General features: G+C 39.9%; 2 protein-coding genes across 7 annotated transcripts in view; one reads left to right on the top strand and one right to left on the bottom strand.

Moving 5' to 3' along the window:
* LOC117994968 (uncharacterized) overlaps positions 1 to 21,679 on the bottom strand; it is a 185,032-nt gene that overhangs the window by 109,630 nt on the left and 53,723 nt on the right. The gene's annotated exons all lie outside the window — the stretch shown is intronic.
* Positions 7,555 to 19,977, top strand: LOC117994964 (facilitated trehalose transporter Tret1-like). Its single transcript, XM_034982939.2, has 3 exons — positions 7,555 to 8,087; positions 15,798 to 15,936; positions 17,090 to 19,977. Exons 1-3 carry the CDS (start codon positions 8,001 to 8,003, stop codon positions 18,346 to 18,348), a joined length of 1,485 nt encoding a protein of 494 aa, XP_034838830.1. The 5' UTR covers positions 7,555 to 8,000; the 3' UTR covers positions 18,349 to 19,977.

The following is a 21,679-nucleotide window of genomic DNA, read 5'->3' as shown; positions in this document are numbered from 1 at the left end:
AAGGCGAGGTGTTTTACTCTTGGTCAGGCTTTAATAGTTAAAATAAATACTACCATAAGCAATAATTGTGAGAAGTAATATGTGGCAGTAATTATATCACTTTGAAAGTGTGTAGTTTATTTTCTAAACTAAATAAATACCCTAGCTTGTGTAATGTTTATCTACCTATAGTTATTTGTCCTACTTATACTATTACCTTGTGATAATTTAAATAAATAACATTTTTGTTTAATTTACAATATTGTTTTACTTCCCATTAAAAATAATGTTCTTTGTCTATCAAAGTCGAGTCAAATATTTTTTTAATTTTCACAACCCTTATCGTAAGTAAACTTGGTTGTTTTTTTAGAACTAAGTATTAAACGTTTATAAGTAGGTAGGAATATTAAATCTAACATTACAACATTACTTATGTTTTTCAAGAAAGTTAAAATTCTCCTTTCTACAAAGAAGAAAAGACATTCTACTAAACAAATCGCTGTATAAGTGTATAGAAACTGGAGATTTGACTAATAAAATCGATTGCACCGCCAACAAAAGATCGATAACAATGGCCAAGGTACATATACATCCCTACGTTCCGCGATAACAAAAGTTATGTCCCTACTCTGTGGTCAAACTTTCAAGTGTCATTTGGCAAGCTGTCACTGTCAAGCGTAGACTGAGTAAAAAATCTAGACAAAGGTACGTTTGCTTTCTCAATCACACTAAAAAGAGAGCACAGATAAAGTTACTGATGTGATAAAGTACTGAGACGCAGCTAACCTATTTTTTGTCCCATATCTTGTAACCGATTTTTACAATTCGTGGCGTCATTGTATTTCTCATTAGTTATTTACTTGTTTTCACATAAAAAACGGTTAATACAAATACTGTTGATCGGTTAAATAGTTAATACAAATATTGACTACTAAACAATGGTAATTGTCGTGTTATTCATCGTTATGTCGTGCTATCGCTATCTCATACGCGGTTACACAGTACTATAATCTAGCTGTTTTACTCAATCTACGGGGGGACACAGTCTTGACGGCGACGTTAGTTCCGATTTTCGCCAAGAATCAAGATAGCCTTGTCGCACTGTACAGAGATTTTGAGCTTCTTGAGGTAACAATGGGTAAAAGGGTAAAAGCTATGTCTTTCCGTTATTTCCATAACTTACTTGGTTATAATATATTTACTCTACGTTCAATGCGAGAGTGTATAGGCATCTAAAAAGGGAGCAAGGATGCAAGGTCCTTACAGCATCAGGATTGAAGATTTGAGTCCTCGAGTTCAACGATCTTCGAGTCTTTACTTGATAGGTAGGTTATAGTTAGTCGCACGGTAGCGCGCTCCAGGTCACCCATACCGCGCACTTTGGCTGCGCTCAACGCGCTGCTGAAGGAGTCCCCTCGCTGTGACATATTTGCTGACAAATGGGCTGACCTCATGGGTCAGATTTTGCACTTTTGTGAAAATTTATAATTTTACTTTTCAAAATTTATAATTTTAACAATTTTTGTATGTATGTTTATGTTAGTTTATACTCGTAGTTTAATTAGTGTAATTGGCTTTATGGCCGTTCTAATTAAATAATAAATAAATAAATAATAATAATAATAAATAATAATAGTTACCTCCAATATTAATATATAACCGACAGTTTCTAAATCCCATCAGTTTGGTAGTCAGATCCCCTGCAGCATCAGGATTGAGGAGTTGGAATTTATGGGACAATGTCACAAAGTTACTCTATTGATTAAAATAAAATTACGCAAATCGGTTCAGAAATCTCGGAGATTTCGGTGTACAATTTTGTGTTCATGGACCAATAATTAGTATTTTCAACTTTCAAAATAAGATAACAGCTATATCTATAAAATGGGGTATCAAGTGAAAGGGATTTAACTGTACATTCTAAAACAGATTTATATCTATTTTTGATTTATCGTGCAAAATGTCGAAAAAATAAGACTGTACCTACTACGGAACTCTCGGTGCGCGAGCCTGACTCGCACTTGGCCGGTTTTATGTATTGTGCATTGTTTTAACCTTGATGTCACGGTGAGTTATCTATGTTTAATTAATGTTAACCTACAAAAAAGTACTAAACTATAAAACTAAAAATACGACTGTAAGTAGGTACTACGGAACCCTCGGTGCGCGAGCCATCTCGCACTTGGCCGGTTTTATGTATTGTGCATTTTTTTCAACCTTGATGCCACGGTGTGTTATCTATGTTTAATTAGTGTTAACCTATAAAAAGGTACTAAACTATGAAACTAACACAACGAGCAAGGTTATTAGAATAAAAGTAATATTAAATCTAAATAATCTAAATAAATAGGTAGGTCTTATTGTATATAAAACCGTGAATTTGTGGTTACACACCACAAAAAAATTAAATTGTGGTCATGATTAGTGTTTTCTATTTTCAAAGTAAGATAACTATATCAAGTGGGGTATTCTAAAACATATTTTTATTTATGAATCATAGTTTTTGATTTATCGAGAGAAATGCCGGAAAAATACCTGAGTACGGAACCCTCGGTGCGCGAGTCTGACTCGCACTTGGCCGGTTTTTCCTTTTGATGTACGGAACCCTAACATATGATATGTACTTACTATAATTAAAATTACCACCTATTTTGTCTGTGGTGGTTGTGAAGGTTTATTTAAGTACCTACAAGGTACCTATTCTAATCTAGAGATAAGAATACCTAAATATTTAAACCTTCACTATGAACAGTGGCGTAGCTAGGTAACCAAGGGCCCTGGGGCAAATCAAAAATGGGGCCCCACTGATATCTAAACTGGTTAGATTTTATCAAGTAAAAATATTAAATATTCACATAAAGAATTTAGGGGAATTCCCGAGGAACTTACGAATTATCATATTTATTTTGAAAATGGGAGAAATTTTCAAAACTTTAGTTCGATCGAGATTTTCTGGTAAGGATTCGCGGGCCTCCTGAGCTTTAGGGCCGCGGGGCACTGCCCTGCCTAGCCCCTAGGTAGCTACGCCACTGACTATGAAACCTTCCTGACAGTGCAACCTTTGTAAGTAAAACCGGCCAAGTGCGAGTCAGACTCGCGCACTGAGGGTTCCGTACTACAGTCTTATTTTATCGACATTTTGCACGATAAATTAGACACTATTATGCCTAACTATTAAGCCTAAAAATAAAAATGAAACTGTTTTATAATTTACAAGTAAAACTTTTTCATATCATACCCCACTTGATATAGTAATTATTGTACTTTGAAAGTTGAAAATAGCAATATTTTCTTCGTGAACACATTTAAATTTTTTTCTTGTGATGTAAACACAAATACACGGTTTTCAGATTTTTCCCCTCATGTCTGCTAAAGACCTACCAAGCTGCCAAATGACATGATTCTAGGTCAACGGGAAGTACGGAAGATTTAGGATTTTTTTCCTTTACTTTATAACATTGCTGCCTGCCAAGTTTCATGATTCTAGGTCAAGTAGGTACTCTATATAGGTTTTGATTCCCTTGACGGACACGACAGACAGACAGGGCCTCGATTGCGGTAGAATGAAAGCTCACGATCGCAATCACCTCTGATTGGTAGGTATACGCTCGCTCACTATTGGCTACAATGCATTGTTGCAACAAGAATCGCACAAATTCAGCCAATCACAACAATTGTGAATTGTAATAACGATTGACGCAGATTTTACGGAATCGACCTACTGATTTAATGAAGTAATAGGTTTATTATAAGGGGAAGGTTTTTTTTTCCTTTTGAGGTATGGAGCCCTTTCCCTTTGAGGTAGGTAAGTATGTTTGTTACTCTTCCACACATAAATTACTGGACAAATTTGGCTGAATGGAATGAATATAGATTAAGTATATCCTGGATTAACACGTCGGCTTCTTTTTATCCCGGAAAATTAGAAAATTTCCACGAGTTTTTAAAAAAACCTATATCCACGCGAACGAAGACGCGTGCATCAGTTAGTCTATCTTTATATTCAAACTAGCTTATGCTCGCGACTTCCTCCGCGTGAACTACACAAATTTCAAACCTCTATTTCACTCCCTTAGAGGTTCAATTTTCAAAAATCCTTAGCGGATGCCTACGTCATAAATAGCTATCTGCATGCCAAATTTCAGCCCGATCCGTCCAGAAGTTTGAGCTGTGCGTTGATAGATCAGTCAGTCAGTCAGTCACCTTTTCCTTTTATATATTTAGAAGATTGGAATCAAACTCCGTTAGTATGGACCGGTCTCCATATAGAAAATGTTAATAATATAAAGAGAAAAAGTTTGTATGTATGTATGTATGTATGTATATACTTTATTGCACCACAGAAACACAAATGACAGGTTACAAAAAGAAATCTTAATAAGTAGGTACAAAAAGGCGGTCTTATCGCTAAATAGCGATCTCTTCCAGACAACCTTAACGCTAGGGAAAAAACGAACAAATGGACAATGGGAGGTGGTGTAAAATAAACCTAAATACCAATAGCTAAATAAAAGTATGTTTGTTTGTAGGGAGTAATCTCTGGAACTAGTGAACCTATCTTGAAAATTCTTTCACCAGTAGACAGAGCTACATTATTCCTGAGTGATATACTCTGTATATTTGACTGTCAAAAAAATTAAAGATCCCTACGAAAATTGTTACTCTAGTTCTCTTACGGATCTCCTTATTTCTGACTTGATTACGTAGAGAAACTCCGCACATTTTTTTTTATTCAGATACAAGTTAGCCCTTGACTGCAATCTCACCTGATGGTAAGTGATGATGCAGTCTAAGATGATAGCGGGCTAACCTGGAAGGGATATGGCAGTTTTTATAAACCCGTACCCCTTTGGTTTCTACACGGCATCGTACCGGAACGCTAAATCGCTTGACGGCACGGCTTTGCCGGTAGGGTGGTAACTAGCCACGGCCGAAGCCTCCCACCAGACCAGACCAGAAATTTAGAAATTATAACATTCCAAACCCCTGCCAGGAATCGAACCCGGGACCTCCCACAAATAAGACCACAGCGCTCACGACTGCGCCAGGGAGGTCGTCAAATAGCTCTCTTCATCGCCCGCTGAGTGACTCTGAACTTTCTTATGAGGCCCATAGTTAGCGACCATGTCTCGGATTCATATGTCATCACTGGCAACACGCACTGTTCGAAGACTTTGGTCTTTGCACTGAGGAGTTTTGAACAAGATTCAACTTTAACGGATTGCGAAGCTGAAGTGGCAATGGGCAGGGCACATAGTTCGTAAAACAAGTAGACGTTGGGGTCTCAAGGTGCTGGAATGGCGACCTCGCACCGGAAGACGCAGCGTTGGAAGACCCCCACTAGGTGGACGGACAACATCAGACGAGTCGCAGGGAGCCGCTGGATTCAAGCGATGCAAGACCGCGGCGTGTGGAAGTCCCTATAAGAGACCTATGTCCAGCAGTGGACGTCTATCGGTTGATGATTATGACGAAAATTGTAATGAGCTAGCTATTCGTGCGAAGCCGGGGCGGGCACTACTTAGTAGAAAATATAGTAGCTACCTATACCAACTCTTCTTCGCAACATGAGGAACAAGTTATATGTAGGTACCTAAGATTAAAATAAAACAACCTAACCTATTAAAAATACTTTAAATGTCAATTTTATTGGCCATAAACAGGATTCGACTATTCGCTTTGTATTATTTTTGGAGATTGAAGATAATTTTTAGAGTTCTGCTCACTTCATCGCCAGCCCACTACAGCACAGCTGCTCGATTGCGGTAGAATGACAGCTACAATGTCACGATCGCAATCACCTCTGATTGGGTGAGGCTCGCTCACTATTGGCTACAATGCATTGCTGCAACAAGAATCGCACAAATTCAACCAATCACAACAATTGAGATTGATACAGGTTTTACGAAATCGCCCTACAGTAGGGCGATTGTCTAAAACCTGCATCAATCATTATTACAATCTCAATTGTTCTGATTGGCTGAATTTGTGCGATTCTTGTTGCAACAATGCATTGTGGCCAATAGTGAGCGAGCATTAACCAATCAGAGATGATTGCGATCGTGACATTGTAGCTGTCAAACAACCGCGGTAGGGCCACGGGTCTCTCAGAATGAGACTGATTTTGGCCATAGTCCACCACGCTGGACTATAGAATCAAATAATATCAAATGAGTTTGATGGCAATCATAGAGTTGATCACTGAGAAACAGAATCTCAAGCGATATCTCCTGTTAGCAACTGCAGTGTATATAAGTAATATCTTTAATACCAGTGTAGATTATCTATGACCTAGAATCTAGCCCTATAGGTTATCAAATAATTAATTATCGTAAGGAAGTTATCTCACTACTAAGTAGCTTACAAAGTTGCTACTTCAAAATTCTAAAAGAAAAAAAATTATAATTAGTATCTCATATCTAATAAAAAATCTAAATATATAAAATGAAAAGGTGACTGACTGACTGATCTATCAACGCACAGCTCAAACTACTAAACGGATCGGGCTGAAATTTGGCATGCAGATAGCTATTATGAGGTAGGCATCCGCTAAGAAAGGATTTTTGAAAATTCAACACCTAAGGGGGTGAAATAGGGGTTTGAAATTTGTGTAGTCCACGCGGACGAAGTCGCGAGCATAAGCTAGTAATTAATAAACCAATGACTGAATTTTATACAACAAGCTGTGATAGCCTGGTGGTCACAGGACCTTCCGCCTTCTAATCGGAAGTCGGGGGTTCGATCCCGGACACGCACCTCTAGCTTTTCGGAATTATGTGCGTTCTAAGTATGTAATTAAATATCACTTGCGAAGGAAAACATCGCGAGGAAACCTGCATGCCTGAGAGTTCTATATAATTTATTCTCAAAGGTGTGTGAAGTCTACCAATCCGCACATGGCCAGCGTGGTAGACTATGGTCAAAACCCTTCTCACTCTGAGAGGAGACCCGAGCGTATGTCTGTGTGCGAATGGGTTGATCATGATGATGATGATAGGTCAGAGTCATTATAGGTACTTGTCCACCGCATCGAATCGGGTAAAAATTTTCTTTTTAAAGCAACGGCCGAATGACCTAAAGTCCTCTATCAATGGCGGTTAATCTTCCTTTTAAGCGATCTTCCTTTTTAGGGTTCCGTACCTGAAGGCTGGAATCAAAAGCCTATAACAGTCCACTGCTGGACTAAAGCCGAGATCTATAGAGCGCACTTTGACTTTGCTCAGACTTAAGATTGAGATTGAGAGAGAAAAAGAGACAGATTTATGTGAGAGATATAGCTGTCTCGTTTTAACTCTGTCTTAAGTCTAAGTAAACCCCCCCCCCCTCCCCCCCCCCCCCTACGGGGGCTTCCACCATAGATGTTGGAAGCCCCCTCTACGCCTTACTCGAACAAATAACAAATGATGTAAGAATAGTACACGACAGGTCGAGATCGCAATCGGGGTATGAGGCGAGGGGACGCTCCGCACACCCGTACATCACCCGCGCTCGCGGTACGGAACCCTTCGTGTGCGAGTCCGACTCGCACTTGCCCGGTTTATGTTCGACATGCGATAAGGCTATATATTGGTTTTTTTTTGTTATATTAATGTCGCCTGCGGTCGGGGGACCACGGCTTTGCAAACTTTGCTTTAAAAAAAAAAATATTATGAAACAAAAAAATATGGAATAATTTTTATATTTTAAAAAAATGTCATTGATTTAGGAAAAAAAAAATTTAAAGTTTTAAAAATACAGTGTTCCTATTTGCGTATATTATTATTAAATTGACTATTAAAAGTGAAAAAAACAACATTAAATTAAAACTAAAATAAATTAAATTATATGTAAAACATCGTCGATAAAAATAACTTTTAAAATGAACTTAAATCTAAATTAAAACAAATCCTTAGCGCAAAGAAAATTAATAACAAATTACAAATTAATACAAAATATAGTACCTTATATGGTATCTATTTAGTGCTTGCATTTTGGTATAAGTGTAAATATTCGAGTGGATTTTTTTTTTAAATTTTGTTACAATGGATTCCTGCAATTATAAATCGGTTAATAATTGTGTCGAAGACGAGCAGAAGGATAAAGAATCGCTGATATCGATATTGAAACAGGTAATTTTTTATTAATTAACTATAGCTTATGGCCGCGACTTCGTCAGCGTGGACTACTCAAATTTCAACCCCCTATTTCACCCCCTCAGGGATTGAATTTTCAAAAATCCTTTCTTAGCGGATGCCTACGTCATAATAGCTATCTGCGTGCGAAATTTCAGCCCGATCCGTCCAGTAGTTTGAGCTGTGCGTTGATAGATCAGTCAGTCAGTCAGCATCTCCTTTTATATACCTACTAGCTTATGCTCGCGACTTTGTCCGCGTGGACTACACAAACTTCAAACCCCTATTTCACCCCCTCAGGGATTGAATTTTCAAAAATCCTTTCTTATAGCGGATGCCTACGTCATAATAGCTATCTGCGTGCGAAATTTCAGCCCGATCCGTCCAGTAGTTTGAGCTGTGCGTTGATAGATCAGTCAGTCAGTCAGCATTTCCTTTTATATACCTACTAGCTTATGCTCGCGACTTTGTCCGCGTGGACTACACAAACTTCAAACCCCTATTTCACCCCCTCAGGGATTGAATTTTCAAAAATCCTTTCTTAGCGGATGCCTACGTCATAATAGCTATCTGCGTGCGAAATTTCAGCCCGATCCGTCCAGTAGTTCGAGCTGTGCGTTGATAGATCAGTCAGTCATTCAGTCAGTCAGTCAGTCACTCACCTTTTCCTTTTATATTTTAGATTATAAAGAAGACTAGATGATGCCCGCTACTTGGTCTGCGTGGATTTACTTAGGCTTTTTTTTAAATCCCGTAGAAACTCATTATTTTTCAAGCCTATTTCCTTCCCCGGAATGTAAGCTAACACTGTACCAAATTTCATCAAAATCGGTTAAACTGTTGAGCCGTGAAAAGCTAGCAGACAGACAGACAGACACACTTTCGTATTTATAATCATTATCATCATCAACCGATAGACGTCCACTGCTGGACATAGGTCTCTACTTCTCGTATTGGTCGTGACTTCCACACGCCACGGTCTTGCGCCGCCGCCATCCAGCGGCTCCCTGCGACTCGTCTGATGTCGTCCGTCCACCTAGTGGGGGGTCTTCCAACAATCTTCCGGTGTGAGGTTGCCATTCCAGCACCTTGGGACCCCAACGTTTATCGGTTGTACGAACTATGTGCCCTGCTCATTGCCACTTCAGCTTCGCAACCCGTTGAGCTATGTCGGTTACTCTAGTTCTCCTACGGATCTCCTCATTTCTGATTTGATCACACTCTTAAAAATAAATAAAGATATTAAAATAAAATTGTCTGTATTAGATAATTTGGAGAACTACATCGATACCTAGCTTCGACGTAGATCTAGATCAACAAAACAATAGAATATAATCAGCGAAATATTGTTAGTATGGAGAAACGCGTGTGACCCAAATACCTTTAATTTGTTTTTGTTTACGTTATCATATTATTATACCTAACAAATAATCCATTAGGTATATACTAGAATAATGAACCTAAAACTAAAACCGGCCAAGTGCGAGTCAGGCTCGCGCAGCGAGAGTTCCGTACTACAGTCGTATTTTTTCGACATTTTGCAGGATAATTCAAAAACGATGATACATAAAAATAAATAAAAATCTGTTTTAGAATGCACAGGTGAAGACCTTTCATATGATACCCCATTTGATATAGTTATCTTACTTAGAAAATTGAAAATACTAATTATTAGTTCATGAGCACAATTTATTTTTTTTGTGTGATGTAACCACAAATTCACGGTTTTCAGATTTTTCCCCAAATGTCAGCTATAAGATCTACCTAAATGCCAAATTTCATGATTCTAGGTCAACGGGAAGTACCCTGTAGGTTTCTTGACAGACAGACAGACAACAAAGTGATCCTATAAGGGTTCCGTTTTCCTTTTGAGGTACGGAACCCTAAAAACCTTAAAAATATTAATAACTAAATCTTCACCATAATCATCATGAATCATCGCCGGCTCACTACAGAGCACGGGTCTCCTCTCAGAGTGAGAAAGGTTGTAGCCATAGTCTACCACGTTGGCCATATGCGGATTGGTAGACTTCACACACCTTTGAGAACATTATGGAGATCTCTCAGGCATACATGTTTCCTCACGATGTTTTCCTTCACCGTTAAAGCCAGTGATATTAAATTACTTAAAACGCACATAGCTCAGAAAAGTTAGAGGTCCAGGATCGAACCCCCGCCGACCTCCGATTAGAAGGTGGACGTCCTAACCACTATGCTATCAGAGCTTCCTTTTTTACCACAGCTTATTTTGCTTAAAAACTTTGATATTAATCACCACTAGTTTAAAAAAAATATTCATGAATTAAATTGAAAAAAATTATTCATTAATTAATTCATAAAAAAGCTGCGATAGTGTGTGGTTAAGACGTCCGCCTTCTAATCGGAGCTCGGGGGTTCGATCCCGGGCACGCACCTCTAACTTTTCGGAATTATCTGCGTTTTAATTAATTAAATATCACTTGCTTTGACGGTGTAGGAAAACATCGTGAGGAAACCTGCATGCCTGAGAGTGAGTTCTCAAAGGTGTGTGAACGTGGTAAACTGTGGCCAAAACCCTTCTCACTCTGTGAGGAGACCCGTGCTCTGTAGTGCGCCGGTGATGGGTTGATCATGATGATGATCATGATTCATGAATTGGAATATGTACTGATATTTTAGGTTTTATGTAGGTCATGGACGGTAGATAATTTTTTTTTTCATAGAACGTGTGAAGGTTTTTTTATCTACCTGCAATAATTGTTAAAATACGTTTATGTCGTTCTATTTTGCAAACGTCAAAAGTGGCATTTTTGTATTAAAAAAACCAGCCCAGTGCGAGTCGGGCCTGGCTGCCTTGGTTCCTTGCATAATTATGAACAATAATTTTTTTTAAAGTAAGTAGATATTCGTTCATTTCGAACATTAACTACGATGCTCGATAACAAACCGTGAAAGAAACAAGTGCGAGTCAGGCTCGCGCAACGAGGGTTCCGTACTTCAGTCGTATTTTTTCGACATTTTGCACGATAATTCAAAAACCATGATGCATAAAAATAAATAAAAATCTGTTTTAGAATGCGCAGGTGAAGCCCTTTCATATGATACCCCATTGGATATAGTTATCTTACTTCGAAAATTGAAAATACTTATTTTTAGTTCATAACCACAATTTAATTTTTTTGTGTGATGTAACCATAAATTCATGGTTTTCAGATTTTCCCCCTAATGTCAGCTATAAGACCTACCTACCTGCCACATTTCATGATTCTAAGTCAACGGGAAGTACCCTGTAGGTTTCTTGACAGACAGACAACAAAGTGATCCTATAAGGGTTCCGCTTTTCCTTTTGAGGTACGGAACCCTAAAAAGGAACGTATTTTCACGGACTCGGATCGGATGTAACCGCCGTTAGGTACATTCAATCTATCAATCAATCAGCCTGTTTGCGTCCACTGCTGGACATAGGCCTTCCCAAGAGCACGCCACCACACACGATCCTCCGCCTTCCTCACCCACCCACTTCCCGCTATCTTCTTAAGGTCGTCAGTCCAGCGGGTTGGAGGTCGTCCCACACTGCGCTTGCGGTCTCCACTCGAGAACACGTCTGCCCCATCGGCCATCGGTTCTGCGGCAGACGTGGCCTGCCCACTGCCACTTCAGCTGGCTAATTCGTTGGGCTATGTCGGTCACTCTGGTTCTTCTACGGATTTCCTCGTTACGGATTTTGTCCCTCAGAGAGATACCCAACATAGCCCGCTCCATAGCCCGCTGAGCGACTTTGAACTTGTGGACAAGGCCAACTGTCAGTGTTCACGTCTCAGCGCCATACGTCATCACAGGTAGGACACACTCATTAAAGACTTTCGTCTTTAGGCTTTGGGGTATCAACGAATTGAAGACTTGACGCACTTTACCAAATGCTGCCCAGCCCAGCTGTACTCTTCTGTCAGCTTCCTTGTCGAAGTTGTTCCTAAAAATGTGTTAAAAGTATGCTCCTAAAAAAAGCATATTATACAGTCGCAGACTATGTAAACGATAAAAAAGCTTGGATTTGACTCGCTCCAGCAATGCACGGGGCTGCAATGGCTTGTATAGTACGGTACAATAACATTGTAAATTGAAAAATTAAAAAGAGCAACCGCCGAGTTTCTTGCTGGTTTTTCTCGGTGGGAACGGCGTTCCGAACCAGTGGGAAATTAAAACTACCTGACTGTTCATAAGCACTTGTAAAAAGTTTACATGAATAAAAAAAAAACATTCTATTCTATTCTATTCTATTCTATTCTATTCCTACCAAGTTGTATTACTTGTCCTAGGTAGTTGTATTGATTTCAACTTTCATGCCATCCGTCGTAGGAGGGTCGGGCGTAGGCGAGCCGCCCACGACCGCCGCCTACCCCCTTGAGAAGGACTTTTGGGCAATAGACACGGGGAGTCTATCGTCCGTAAAGAAACCAGTCCTCGAGCCGGAAGGCGCATCTTTGTGTTCCTGGTGCGCCTCAGACGGTGTGTAGGGACTTCATTGGTCCCCTGAGGTGGGTCCTCAGCAGGCGCCGCTGGCTGGGTTGCGCGAACGTGTTTGGCCCCGTAGCCCAGCCACCAGGCGATGCGTGGAACATCGTGGGGTTTTAGTCGGTAAGAGTCCGACATAACCTCCGCACCGTCCCGGGTGCGGTGGCATCCATGAGGATTTCCCCACGGAAAAAAAAAAAAGGTAGTTGTATTCTTAAACAACTTCGATACATAAGGCCTTCCTAAGATACCTGTATAAACGTTGCTATGGATATGCCCTTTCCTATATCCAACCAAATTTCTGTTAGGTTGCTTAGGTTTCAACTCCCTGGAGGTCAGACGCATTTGCGATCAACTGAAAATTATCTTCATGACCAACTGTGTTGCATACGTGTCCCTGAATCCAACAGTAATCTTCGTCCACGAAAAAATAAACTTTTCGTGGTCCCACATCATCGCACTGTTGCTAGATCTATGTCACCTATACCCCGTTCATTAGCATCGTTCAACGCGCTTTTGGACAATAATGCTCAATGGGACCCATTTAATGATGGGTCTATAATACTGGTTCGGGAGTTACTGAAGTACGTTGAGAGCATTACATGAATATGTCATTCAATGTTCTCAGCGTACATATTCAAAATCCTTTGATTTTTTATCGTTTTGTATTTTATGTCTTTTTTCTTGTACCTTTATTTGTATTTAAATTTATTATTAATTATCTAGTTAGTGTAAGTGGCACTGCCGTTCTAATAAGATGTAAAAAATAAAAAATAAATAAATAAATAAGTACATTGCGTTGCCGAAAATTCCCACGTGCGAAGAACCTCTCTCAAACAAGTAAAATGCCAATTTTATAGCATACCTATATACCAATTAAAACGTAGTTTATCCTCTTCTCTATATACGGCAAATTTAACATTTATGTAAGTAGATTTATGGTCAGCTCGCCGAAACGACCTGTTTGCAATTTGCGTCATTCTAGCGAACGAGTTGTCGCGGCGTAGACGGTTCTACACTTTGCCTTACTGCCGTACTCAGAGTCGCTAATCGTTACTTATAAAAGGAAAAGTCACCTTTTCCTTTTCCGTCTAATTTGCATAGCGGCCATTTTGAAATTATTATTTGTTGTTATAGCAGCGATAGAAAACACACTCTGGAATCTATCTAAAATATAAAAGGAAAATGGTGACTGACTGACTGACTGATCTATCAACGCACAGCTCAAACTACTGGACGGATCGGGCTGAAATTCGGCATGCAGATAGCTATTATGACGTAGGCATCTGCTTAGATAGGATTTTTGAATATTCAACCCTTAAGTGGGTGAAATAGGGGTTTGAAATTTGTATATACGCGGATGAAGTCGCGAGCATAAGCTAGTCATTACATAAGATTGAGTTAAAACGAGACAGATTTATGTGAGAGATATAGCTCTGTTTCGTTTTAACTAAACTTAAGTAACGATTAAGCGGCTCTGAGTACGGCGGTTAGAATAATTTTAATACTTAGTAGTATAAATAAGTTTGCATAGAAATGTCGTTTAATATAGCTGTACGTGTACTTAAAAGTCTTTAGATTCCAAGCCTATATATTAATATGTACCTAATAAAAAAACCGGCCAAGTGCGTGGCTGGCCACGCGCAGTGTAGGGTTCCGTAGTCATACCATTTGGCTGATAGAGGGGGGGGGGGGGGTAGAGCGGGGGGCGGGGGGGGGGGGGCACTTGCCACATCATTTTTTACAAACGTATATAATAATCAAAAAATGATATTCCCACACCCATAGTATTTTTAAAAGACCTATTCAACGATATACCACACTATGGGGTAGACAAGAAAAAAAAGTTCATCCCCACTTTACATGTAGGGGAGCTACCCTAAAAAAATATTTATCAAAATTTTATTCGTCCGCATGGATTTAGGTGTTTAAAAATCCCGTGGGAACTCTTTGATATTCCGGGATGCAAAAAATCACTTCAATCCGTTGCACCGTTGCGACGTGATTGGAGGATAAACAAACACACTTTAGCGTTTATAATAAGGGTACTGGTTATGTAAATACATTTAAGTAAGTAGGTATTTATTACAACAGTTCACGTAACCGGCTCGGCGACTTGACGCACCCACGCGGTGTTCTTAATGACTGAATATGGAATAGTGATAAAAATGTGCATCATTCCAACCAACAATAATTTGGTTTTCTTAAGGAAACATTTTTCCCCAAATGGTGACCCTGTGGCATAGCTCACGACAGATAAAGAACTTCTTTTTTTATTATTATCGAAAATCGAAATTATAAAAGGAAAAGGTGACTGACTGGCTGACTTGACTGACTGATTGATCTATCAACGCACAGCTCAAACTACTGGACGGATCGGGCTGCAATTTGGCATGCATATAGAGATGGCGTAGGCATCCGCTAAGAAAGGATTTTTGAAAATTCAATCCCTAAGGGGGTGAAATGAGGGGTTGAAATTTATATAGTCCGCGTGGATGAAGCCGCGGAAATAAGCTAGTTTACATATAGGTATATGATGTATCCTCAGAAACCTCAATATCATTTTTGAAGACCTATCTATAGATACCCCACACATAATGGGTTTGATGAAAAAAAAAATTGAGTTTCAGTTCTAAGTATGGGGAACCCCAAAATTTATTGTTTATTTTTTATTTTTGTGTAAAAATCTTAATGCGGTTCACAGAATACATCTACTTACCAAGTTTCAACAGTATAGCTCTTATAGTTTCGGAAAAAAGTGGCTGTAACATACACACAGACAGACATGACGAATCTATAAGGGTTCCGTTTTTTGCCACTCGGCTACGGAACCCTAAAAATGGCTGATGTTGTGATAAAAGTTTTCAGTAAAGTAAATTCATTATGTAGTCCATAAAATTACTAGATGATGCCCGTGACTTCGTCCGCGTGGATTTAGGCTCTTAAAATCCCTTTGATTTTCCGGGATGAAAAGTAGTTTGTCCTTCCCCGGGTATAACCTAACTATCTGTACCAAATTTCATCAAAATCGGTTGAACGTTTAGGCCGTGAAAAGCTAGCAGACAGACAGACACACTTTCGCATTTATAATATTAGTATGGATGATGAATGCTGAGAAAGGGGCACCTACTACCTACATAGCCTGGGGCCTAGGGCGGGCGGCCAAAACTGCAAATCCGCCACTGGGTATAAAACCCGTGTTTTACTTGTCAACAGATCTTTATAAGCAGTGCAGTATGGGTGCAGTTCTTTACGGCGGGCATGTGCGTCGGCGCACCCACGGTGTTCATCCCGCAAATTAGGAACCAAGTCAACTCCACTCAAGTCATTGACGAGGAGATGGGATCTTGGCTCTGTAAGTTTGCTAGTTTATATACTAAAGTCTGTTGGCGCTGCTCATTAGACGTAGTGCCCATCTGGGCAGGCGGGTTGGTCAGCGCAGGGCTGTAGGCTATTTCGCACCAGTGACGACCCGAGCCCGCTGGACCGATGACCTGAAGAAGGTGGTGGGGAGCGGATGGATGAGGAAGGCGGAGGACCGTGTTTGGTGGCGCGCTCTTAGAAAGGCCTATGTCCAGCAGTGGACGCAAACATGCTCATGGATTGGATTGGATACTAAAGTCTCATCATCATAGACGTCCAATGCTGGACATAGGTCTCTTGTAGGGACTTCCACACGCCACGGTCTTGCGCCCCCGCCATCCAGCGGCTCCCTGCGACTCGTCTGATGTCGTCCGTCCACCTAGTGGGGGGTCTTCCGACAATGCGTCTTCCGGTGCGAGGTCGCCATTCCAGCACCTTGAGACCCCAACGTCTATCGGTTTTACGAACTATGTGCCCTGCCCCACTTCAGCGTCACAACCCGTTGAGCTATGTCAGTTACTCTAGTTTTCCTACGGATCTCCGCATTTCTGATTTGATCACGTAGAGAAACTCCAAGTATAGCTCTCTCCATCGCCCACTGAGTGACTCTGAGCTTTCTTATGAGGCCCATAGTTAGCGACCATGTCTCGGATCCATATGTCATCACTGGCAACACGCATAGCCGGGTAAAATTCCCTTCGAAGATTCAAAAGGTGAGATTCCCTCCGTAAAAGTCCAATTCCTTCATAAAGGTTCGTAAAACCTCAGCAAATATTGTAAAATGCATAGATCCCGCTTTAAAAGCACTCGGGATTAGAAACACCAATTGCTGCTAGGTCTAGGAGTACGGTGAATCTCGAGTATTTAAAAGGGTGATCGATTTGTGCAACGTACCGTTCGAAGACTTCGGTCTTCAGACCGATGGACGTTGAAGTCCAAATGTCGTTGAGTAGGGCAACCCCAAAAAGATGGAGTGACTCCGGAGGGTAGTTGACATCGATCTGATATTGAAAATCCAAAGATAGAGCACGTTGGCGCTATTTAAAAAAGGCCTGTCCAAACGTACATATTCGCTGAATATAATGACACATTTCGCAATTTGAAATTACTAAACTAATGAAATAAATATTTTCTTTTCTTTTCAGTTTCAACCAGCGGCTTCGCAATGTATCCCTGGCTGATCGTCCTGCCTCTCTGCACCAAACGCTACGGTCGCAAGCTCCCTCAACTCATCACCGCGTTCTGTTCCATAGCCATCTTCATCATCCTCTACTTCAGCCAAACTGTTATTCAGATCCTCGTATCCGAAGTCCTTCAAGGATTTGTTTATGCTGGCAATATATCCGTTAGAATCTTAATAGTCACTGACTACACGTCCCCAAAATATCGAGGGGTATTCTTAGCTATAAAATCAGCTAGTTTTTTCTGGGGTATTTGGGTGGCGAATGCTATAGGCACGTTTTTTTATTGGAAAAACATAGCTATCCTTGGATTTATTTGTGCAGTTTACACATTAAATGTATTATTATGGCCTGAATCTCCATATTGGTTGGCGAGTAAGGGAAGATTTGACGAATGCAGGAAATCTTTCAGATGGATTCACGGTATTAACACAAAATCTGAGATAGAGTTAAAAGAATTGATCAAAGTGCAGACTGAAAGAATTAGATTGGAGAACGAATATGGCAAAATGGGTTTCGTGGAAATGGTTAAAAGCAGCGAATTTTATAAACCCCTATTATTATCTATCGCTACGATTGTACAGTACCATTTTTCGGGTAAAATTGTAATCAGTTTATATATATTGGATATATTTAAGAGTATAACTGCCGACGAACGGTCTGCGTACACGGCCATGTTGATTTTGGATGGTGTAACAGTTTTCGGGATGTATGTAGGATCATTTTTGTCGCGAATTTTAAAACGTCGGACTTTATATATGTCGTGTTCCTTCACTGGTGTGATAGTTTTGTTCACAATATCTTCATATTTGTTTTTAGTTAGATTAAACGTGTTGGGTGAAAACCATTTTGTTACTATTGCGTTGTTATGTTTATATTCTATATCAATTAGTTGCGGTCCATTAATATTATCATTCTCTTTATATGGCGAACTAATACCGCTCAAATTCCAAGCGATATCGTATACCTTGGTGTCATTAACATTTGGGATTTCTTACTCGACTCTGATTAAGGCTTCTCCGAGTATCTTCAGAACTTTTGGTATAGATGGCACATTCTTGTTCTACACTGTAACGTGTGGACTATGTACTATCTACCTGTATTTCTGTTTGCCTGAAACCAAGAATAAGACTCAGGTAGAAATCGAAGAGTATTTCAAAAATAAGAGCAAACTTGTTCAAAACGATAATACCTTAGTTTTACTTACGAAAGACGTATATTAAAGCGTAATTTACTTTTTCTTGTCTTCGCATCGATCTCCTCATTGCTGAGGGTTGTGAGCCCTTCCATAAATATGTGTTTATGAAAGTAACAACCTCTATAGACTGGTAACAGGGCAGCCTTATTTCAAAGCATGCTTGTAGGTGCCGTTTTACTCAGATGCGCGAAAACACCGCGCAAAACAAGTAGCTACCTACGTTTTTTTAACACTGGGAAATGTGTTAACGCATCCCCCCCCTCTTGGAAGCCAGAGCCAGCTAACCAGCCAGCCAACCAACTGGAGGGAAGGTATGTGGGACTCGCCGGCCGAGAAGCGACCGGAATACCCACTAAAACGTCGCCTGGCGGCTGGGTCACGGGAACACCAAAGCAATCAACCGCGACCCAGCCAGCGACGTCTGCCGAGGCGGACCCTCCACTAGGGACCCACGAGGTCCCACACCGCACGTCCGAGGCGTACCGACGAAGTGCGTGCGCCTCCCGTCCCGGGGTCCCAACGGGCGACCTGCACTGCAGTTGCTGCAGACCCCGCGCACGTCGCCCGCGTCCCATCCTCCGCTTCGTCCACTGTGCCCTCTTCCTCCCCCCTGCCAGGTCATTAGCCACCCTTCCTTTTCGCTTTGCCTTAGTCGGGTGATAAGCATTTGGGGTCATCCATTTTAACCACTTGAGGCTGGAGGGGACGGGGGGGACACTGTATCTGGAGATACAGTGTTTTGTGGCACGGAAGCCCTGCTAAGATCTGTTTTGTACAGTTACAGTGCGCAGTCATACGCCTCGTGTTCAGATTGGATTACTTGTTTTGCACTATTCTGAAGCAGTGATAGCCTAGTGGTTAGGACTTCCGCCTTCTAATCGGAGGTAGAGGGTTCGATCCCGGGCACGCACCTCTAACTTTTCGGAATTATGTGCGTTTTAATTAATTAAATATCGTGAGGAAACCTGCATGCCTGAGAGTTCTCAATAAGTCTACCAATCCGCACATGGCCAGCATGGTAGACTATAGCCAAAACCCTTCTCACTCTGAGAGGAGACCCGCGCTCTGTAGTGAGCCGGTGATGGGTTGATCATGATGAATGATGATGATGATTCTGCAGTCTATGCTGCTATACGCACATGCAAGCGCACAGATTTGGTTCACTATTTTAAATATGACTGTGTGATGATATGAGCGTTGCTCTGTTGGGAGTTTTTGAATATATTTGTATTCAAAAACCTAATTATCTCATCTAACTTTTGATATATGTACCTCTATTGTATTATAGTTTTGGATTACAAAAAAATAAATCAATAATTATTATCGTTTCTACTTTCTACCCATTATTAGAATGGAAGGTAAGGTATACCTACGTAAACGTATCTCAATAAGAAGTAAGTACCTACCTATGTTATATCTTTAAGGTTTTTATTCTTGTTTGATTAATATAAATAAAAGATACTTATAATTATTGATGTCGAAAATATAACTATGCTGCCATTTCTATTAAACGGCAGCATTAGTTATATTTTCACTTTGCAAAATTAGTGTACTAGTTAGGTAGGTATTTATCCAATTTTCTATGTATTTAGTTAAGTACCATGTTTATAACAACTTATTAGATTAGTAAATTTGTGATATTTTAATAAAATTACCAACTTTGTTATATATTTTGATTGTTTTAATTTTCGTTTTAAATAATAAATAGGTTCTTGGGATCCCATGATCCCAAAGAGTCACACCCAATCGTGTAACAGTATGACTCGTTAGGAATCTATCGTTTTTTTCCCATCGAGTCACACCACACCCACAGTAAAGTGTGACTCTTTGGGTGCATAACTATAAGTAGTTATGTACCTAAAGAGTACATAACTACATAATATTTTATTGCATGCTTAAAATATTTTTGCCGCTTACTTCAGATCGACTACACTAGCGGCACGCTATGATGGCCGGTTTGACACATTACAATAGTGATGTGGAATGTCAATTTATTCTCGAACAAAAAACAATTAAGTTTTGTTTTTGTACCTGATTAAATAGGTTTAATAAAACAAAAATGTATATGTTTATTTAATTTATTTGAACGAACTGAATATTTGAACGAAAATGAATATACATACTTTATATGCACACAAGAAACATATGAATACAAAAGATACCGAAAAAGGTGCCACAAAAGGCCATAATTAATCAGATTCGTCCATACTACTATTTTCACTGTCGTCACTGCTATCATCACATACATTAATAATTATATGTTCGTTTTCTATAATATTATCTATTTTCACATCTCTTTCATAATCTTCCCTTATTAATTTAACAGTTCTATTCACAACCTTTTCCCAGTCTCCTTTAGTCACATGTTCACAAGCTTCTTCTAATAATTTTAGCATTTTTTTTTGTGGTAAATGGGGGTTCTGTATTGTGTCTTGCAGCATATCCCTTAATTTGAGCCCACACCAACTCAATCGCATTATACTCACAATGGTAAGGCGGTAACCGTATAACTCTGTGCCCATGTTCTAATGCTATTTCGTCAATGACGTATCGGATCTTGGTTGGTTTGTTTTCTTTTAAAAGACGTACTAATTCCGCTTTTAACATATTCATGTTTGCATCTACGCCATTTTTACGAAGCCATGCGACGATATCAGCTTTCTTTTGGGATTGGGCAGGTGGCTTGTCAATTTGCATCGAGTGGTATGGGGCGTTGTCCATAATTATAATAGATGGTTCAGGGAGGCTACACAACATTGAGGTAAACCATTCAGTAAACTTTTCTCCATTCATGTCTTCATGATAGTCTCCAGTGGTTTTTGACGCAAAAGCCATGAGAGAACCTTCGACAAACCCGTTGATGGTTCCGGCGTGACAAATTATAAGTCGCGATCCTTTTCCTACAGGAACTTTGGAAGTAGATGCTGCTGTGTCATCGTTCCAAGAACGGCCTACAGTATGGTTAGCATTAAGCCATGTTTCATCCAAGAACACAACATTTTGCCAATTTTTGATTTCTTTCACTTGCCGTAAAAAAGTATACCTTGCCATCGCTATATCAAATCTTTCCATCAATATTTTGCGTTTGTTACATTTTTTGTATCGAAATCCAATGGTCTTCAAAATCTTCGTTAAAGAACTTTCCCCACCGAAGAATAATCCAGCTTCCTTCAGTGAATGCACCAACTTTTTTCTTGTTGGATACTCCTTCTGTAAATAGTAGCCGTAAACATGTCTTCGGATAGCATCGGCATCAAAGCTATCGATGCCTACGACTGGTTTTGCTCGTTTTCTCTTTTTTGGTGTGTGAAGTTTATTTTCTTCTGTGCCAGTCTCGCCATATTTTTTTTTAGTTA

This window comes from Maniola hyperantus, chromosome 28, assembly GCF_902806685.2.
Source record: "Maniola hyperantus chromosome 28, iAphHyp1.2, whole genome shotgun sequence".
Taxonomy (NCBI): Eukaryota; Metazoa; Arthropoda; class Insecta; order Lepidoptera; family Nymphalidae; genus Maniola; species Maniola hyperantus.
This window is presented reverse-complemented; position numbering and strand designations above follow the sequence as displayed.

Excerpts from the sequence above, each read along its gene's own strand:
- LOC117994964 (XM_034982939.2), top strand. The coding sequence starts at position 8,001 with ATGGATTCCTGCAATTATAAATCGGTTAATAATTGTGTCGAAGACGAG. Across the intron at positions 8,088-15,797 it reads TGATATCGATATTGAAACAG|ATCTTTATAAGCAGTGCAGT; the intron begins GTAATTTTTTAT and ends ACTTGTCAACAG. Across the intron at positions 15,937-17,089 it reads GGAGATGGGATCTTGGCTCT|TTTCAACCAGCGGCTTCGCA; the intron begins GTAAGTTTGCTA and ends TTTTCTTTTCAG.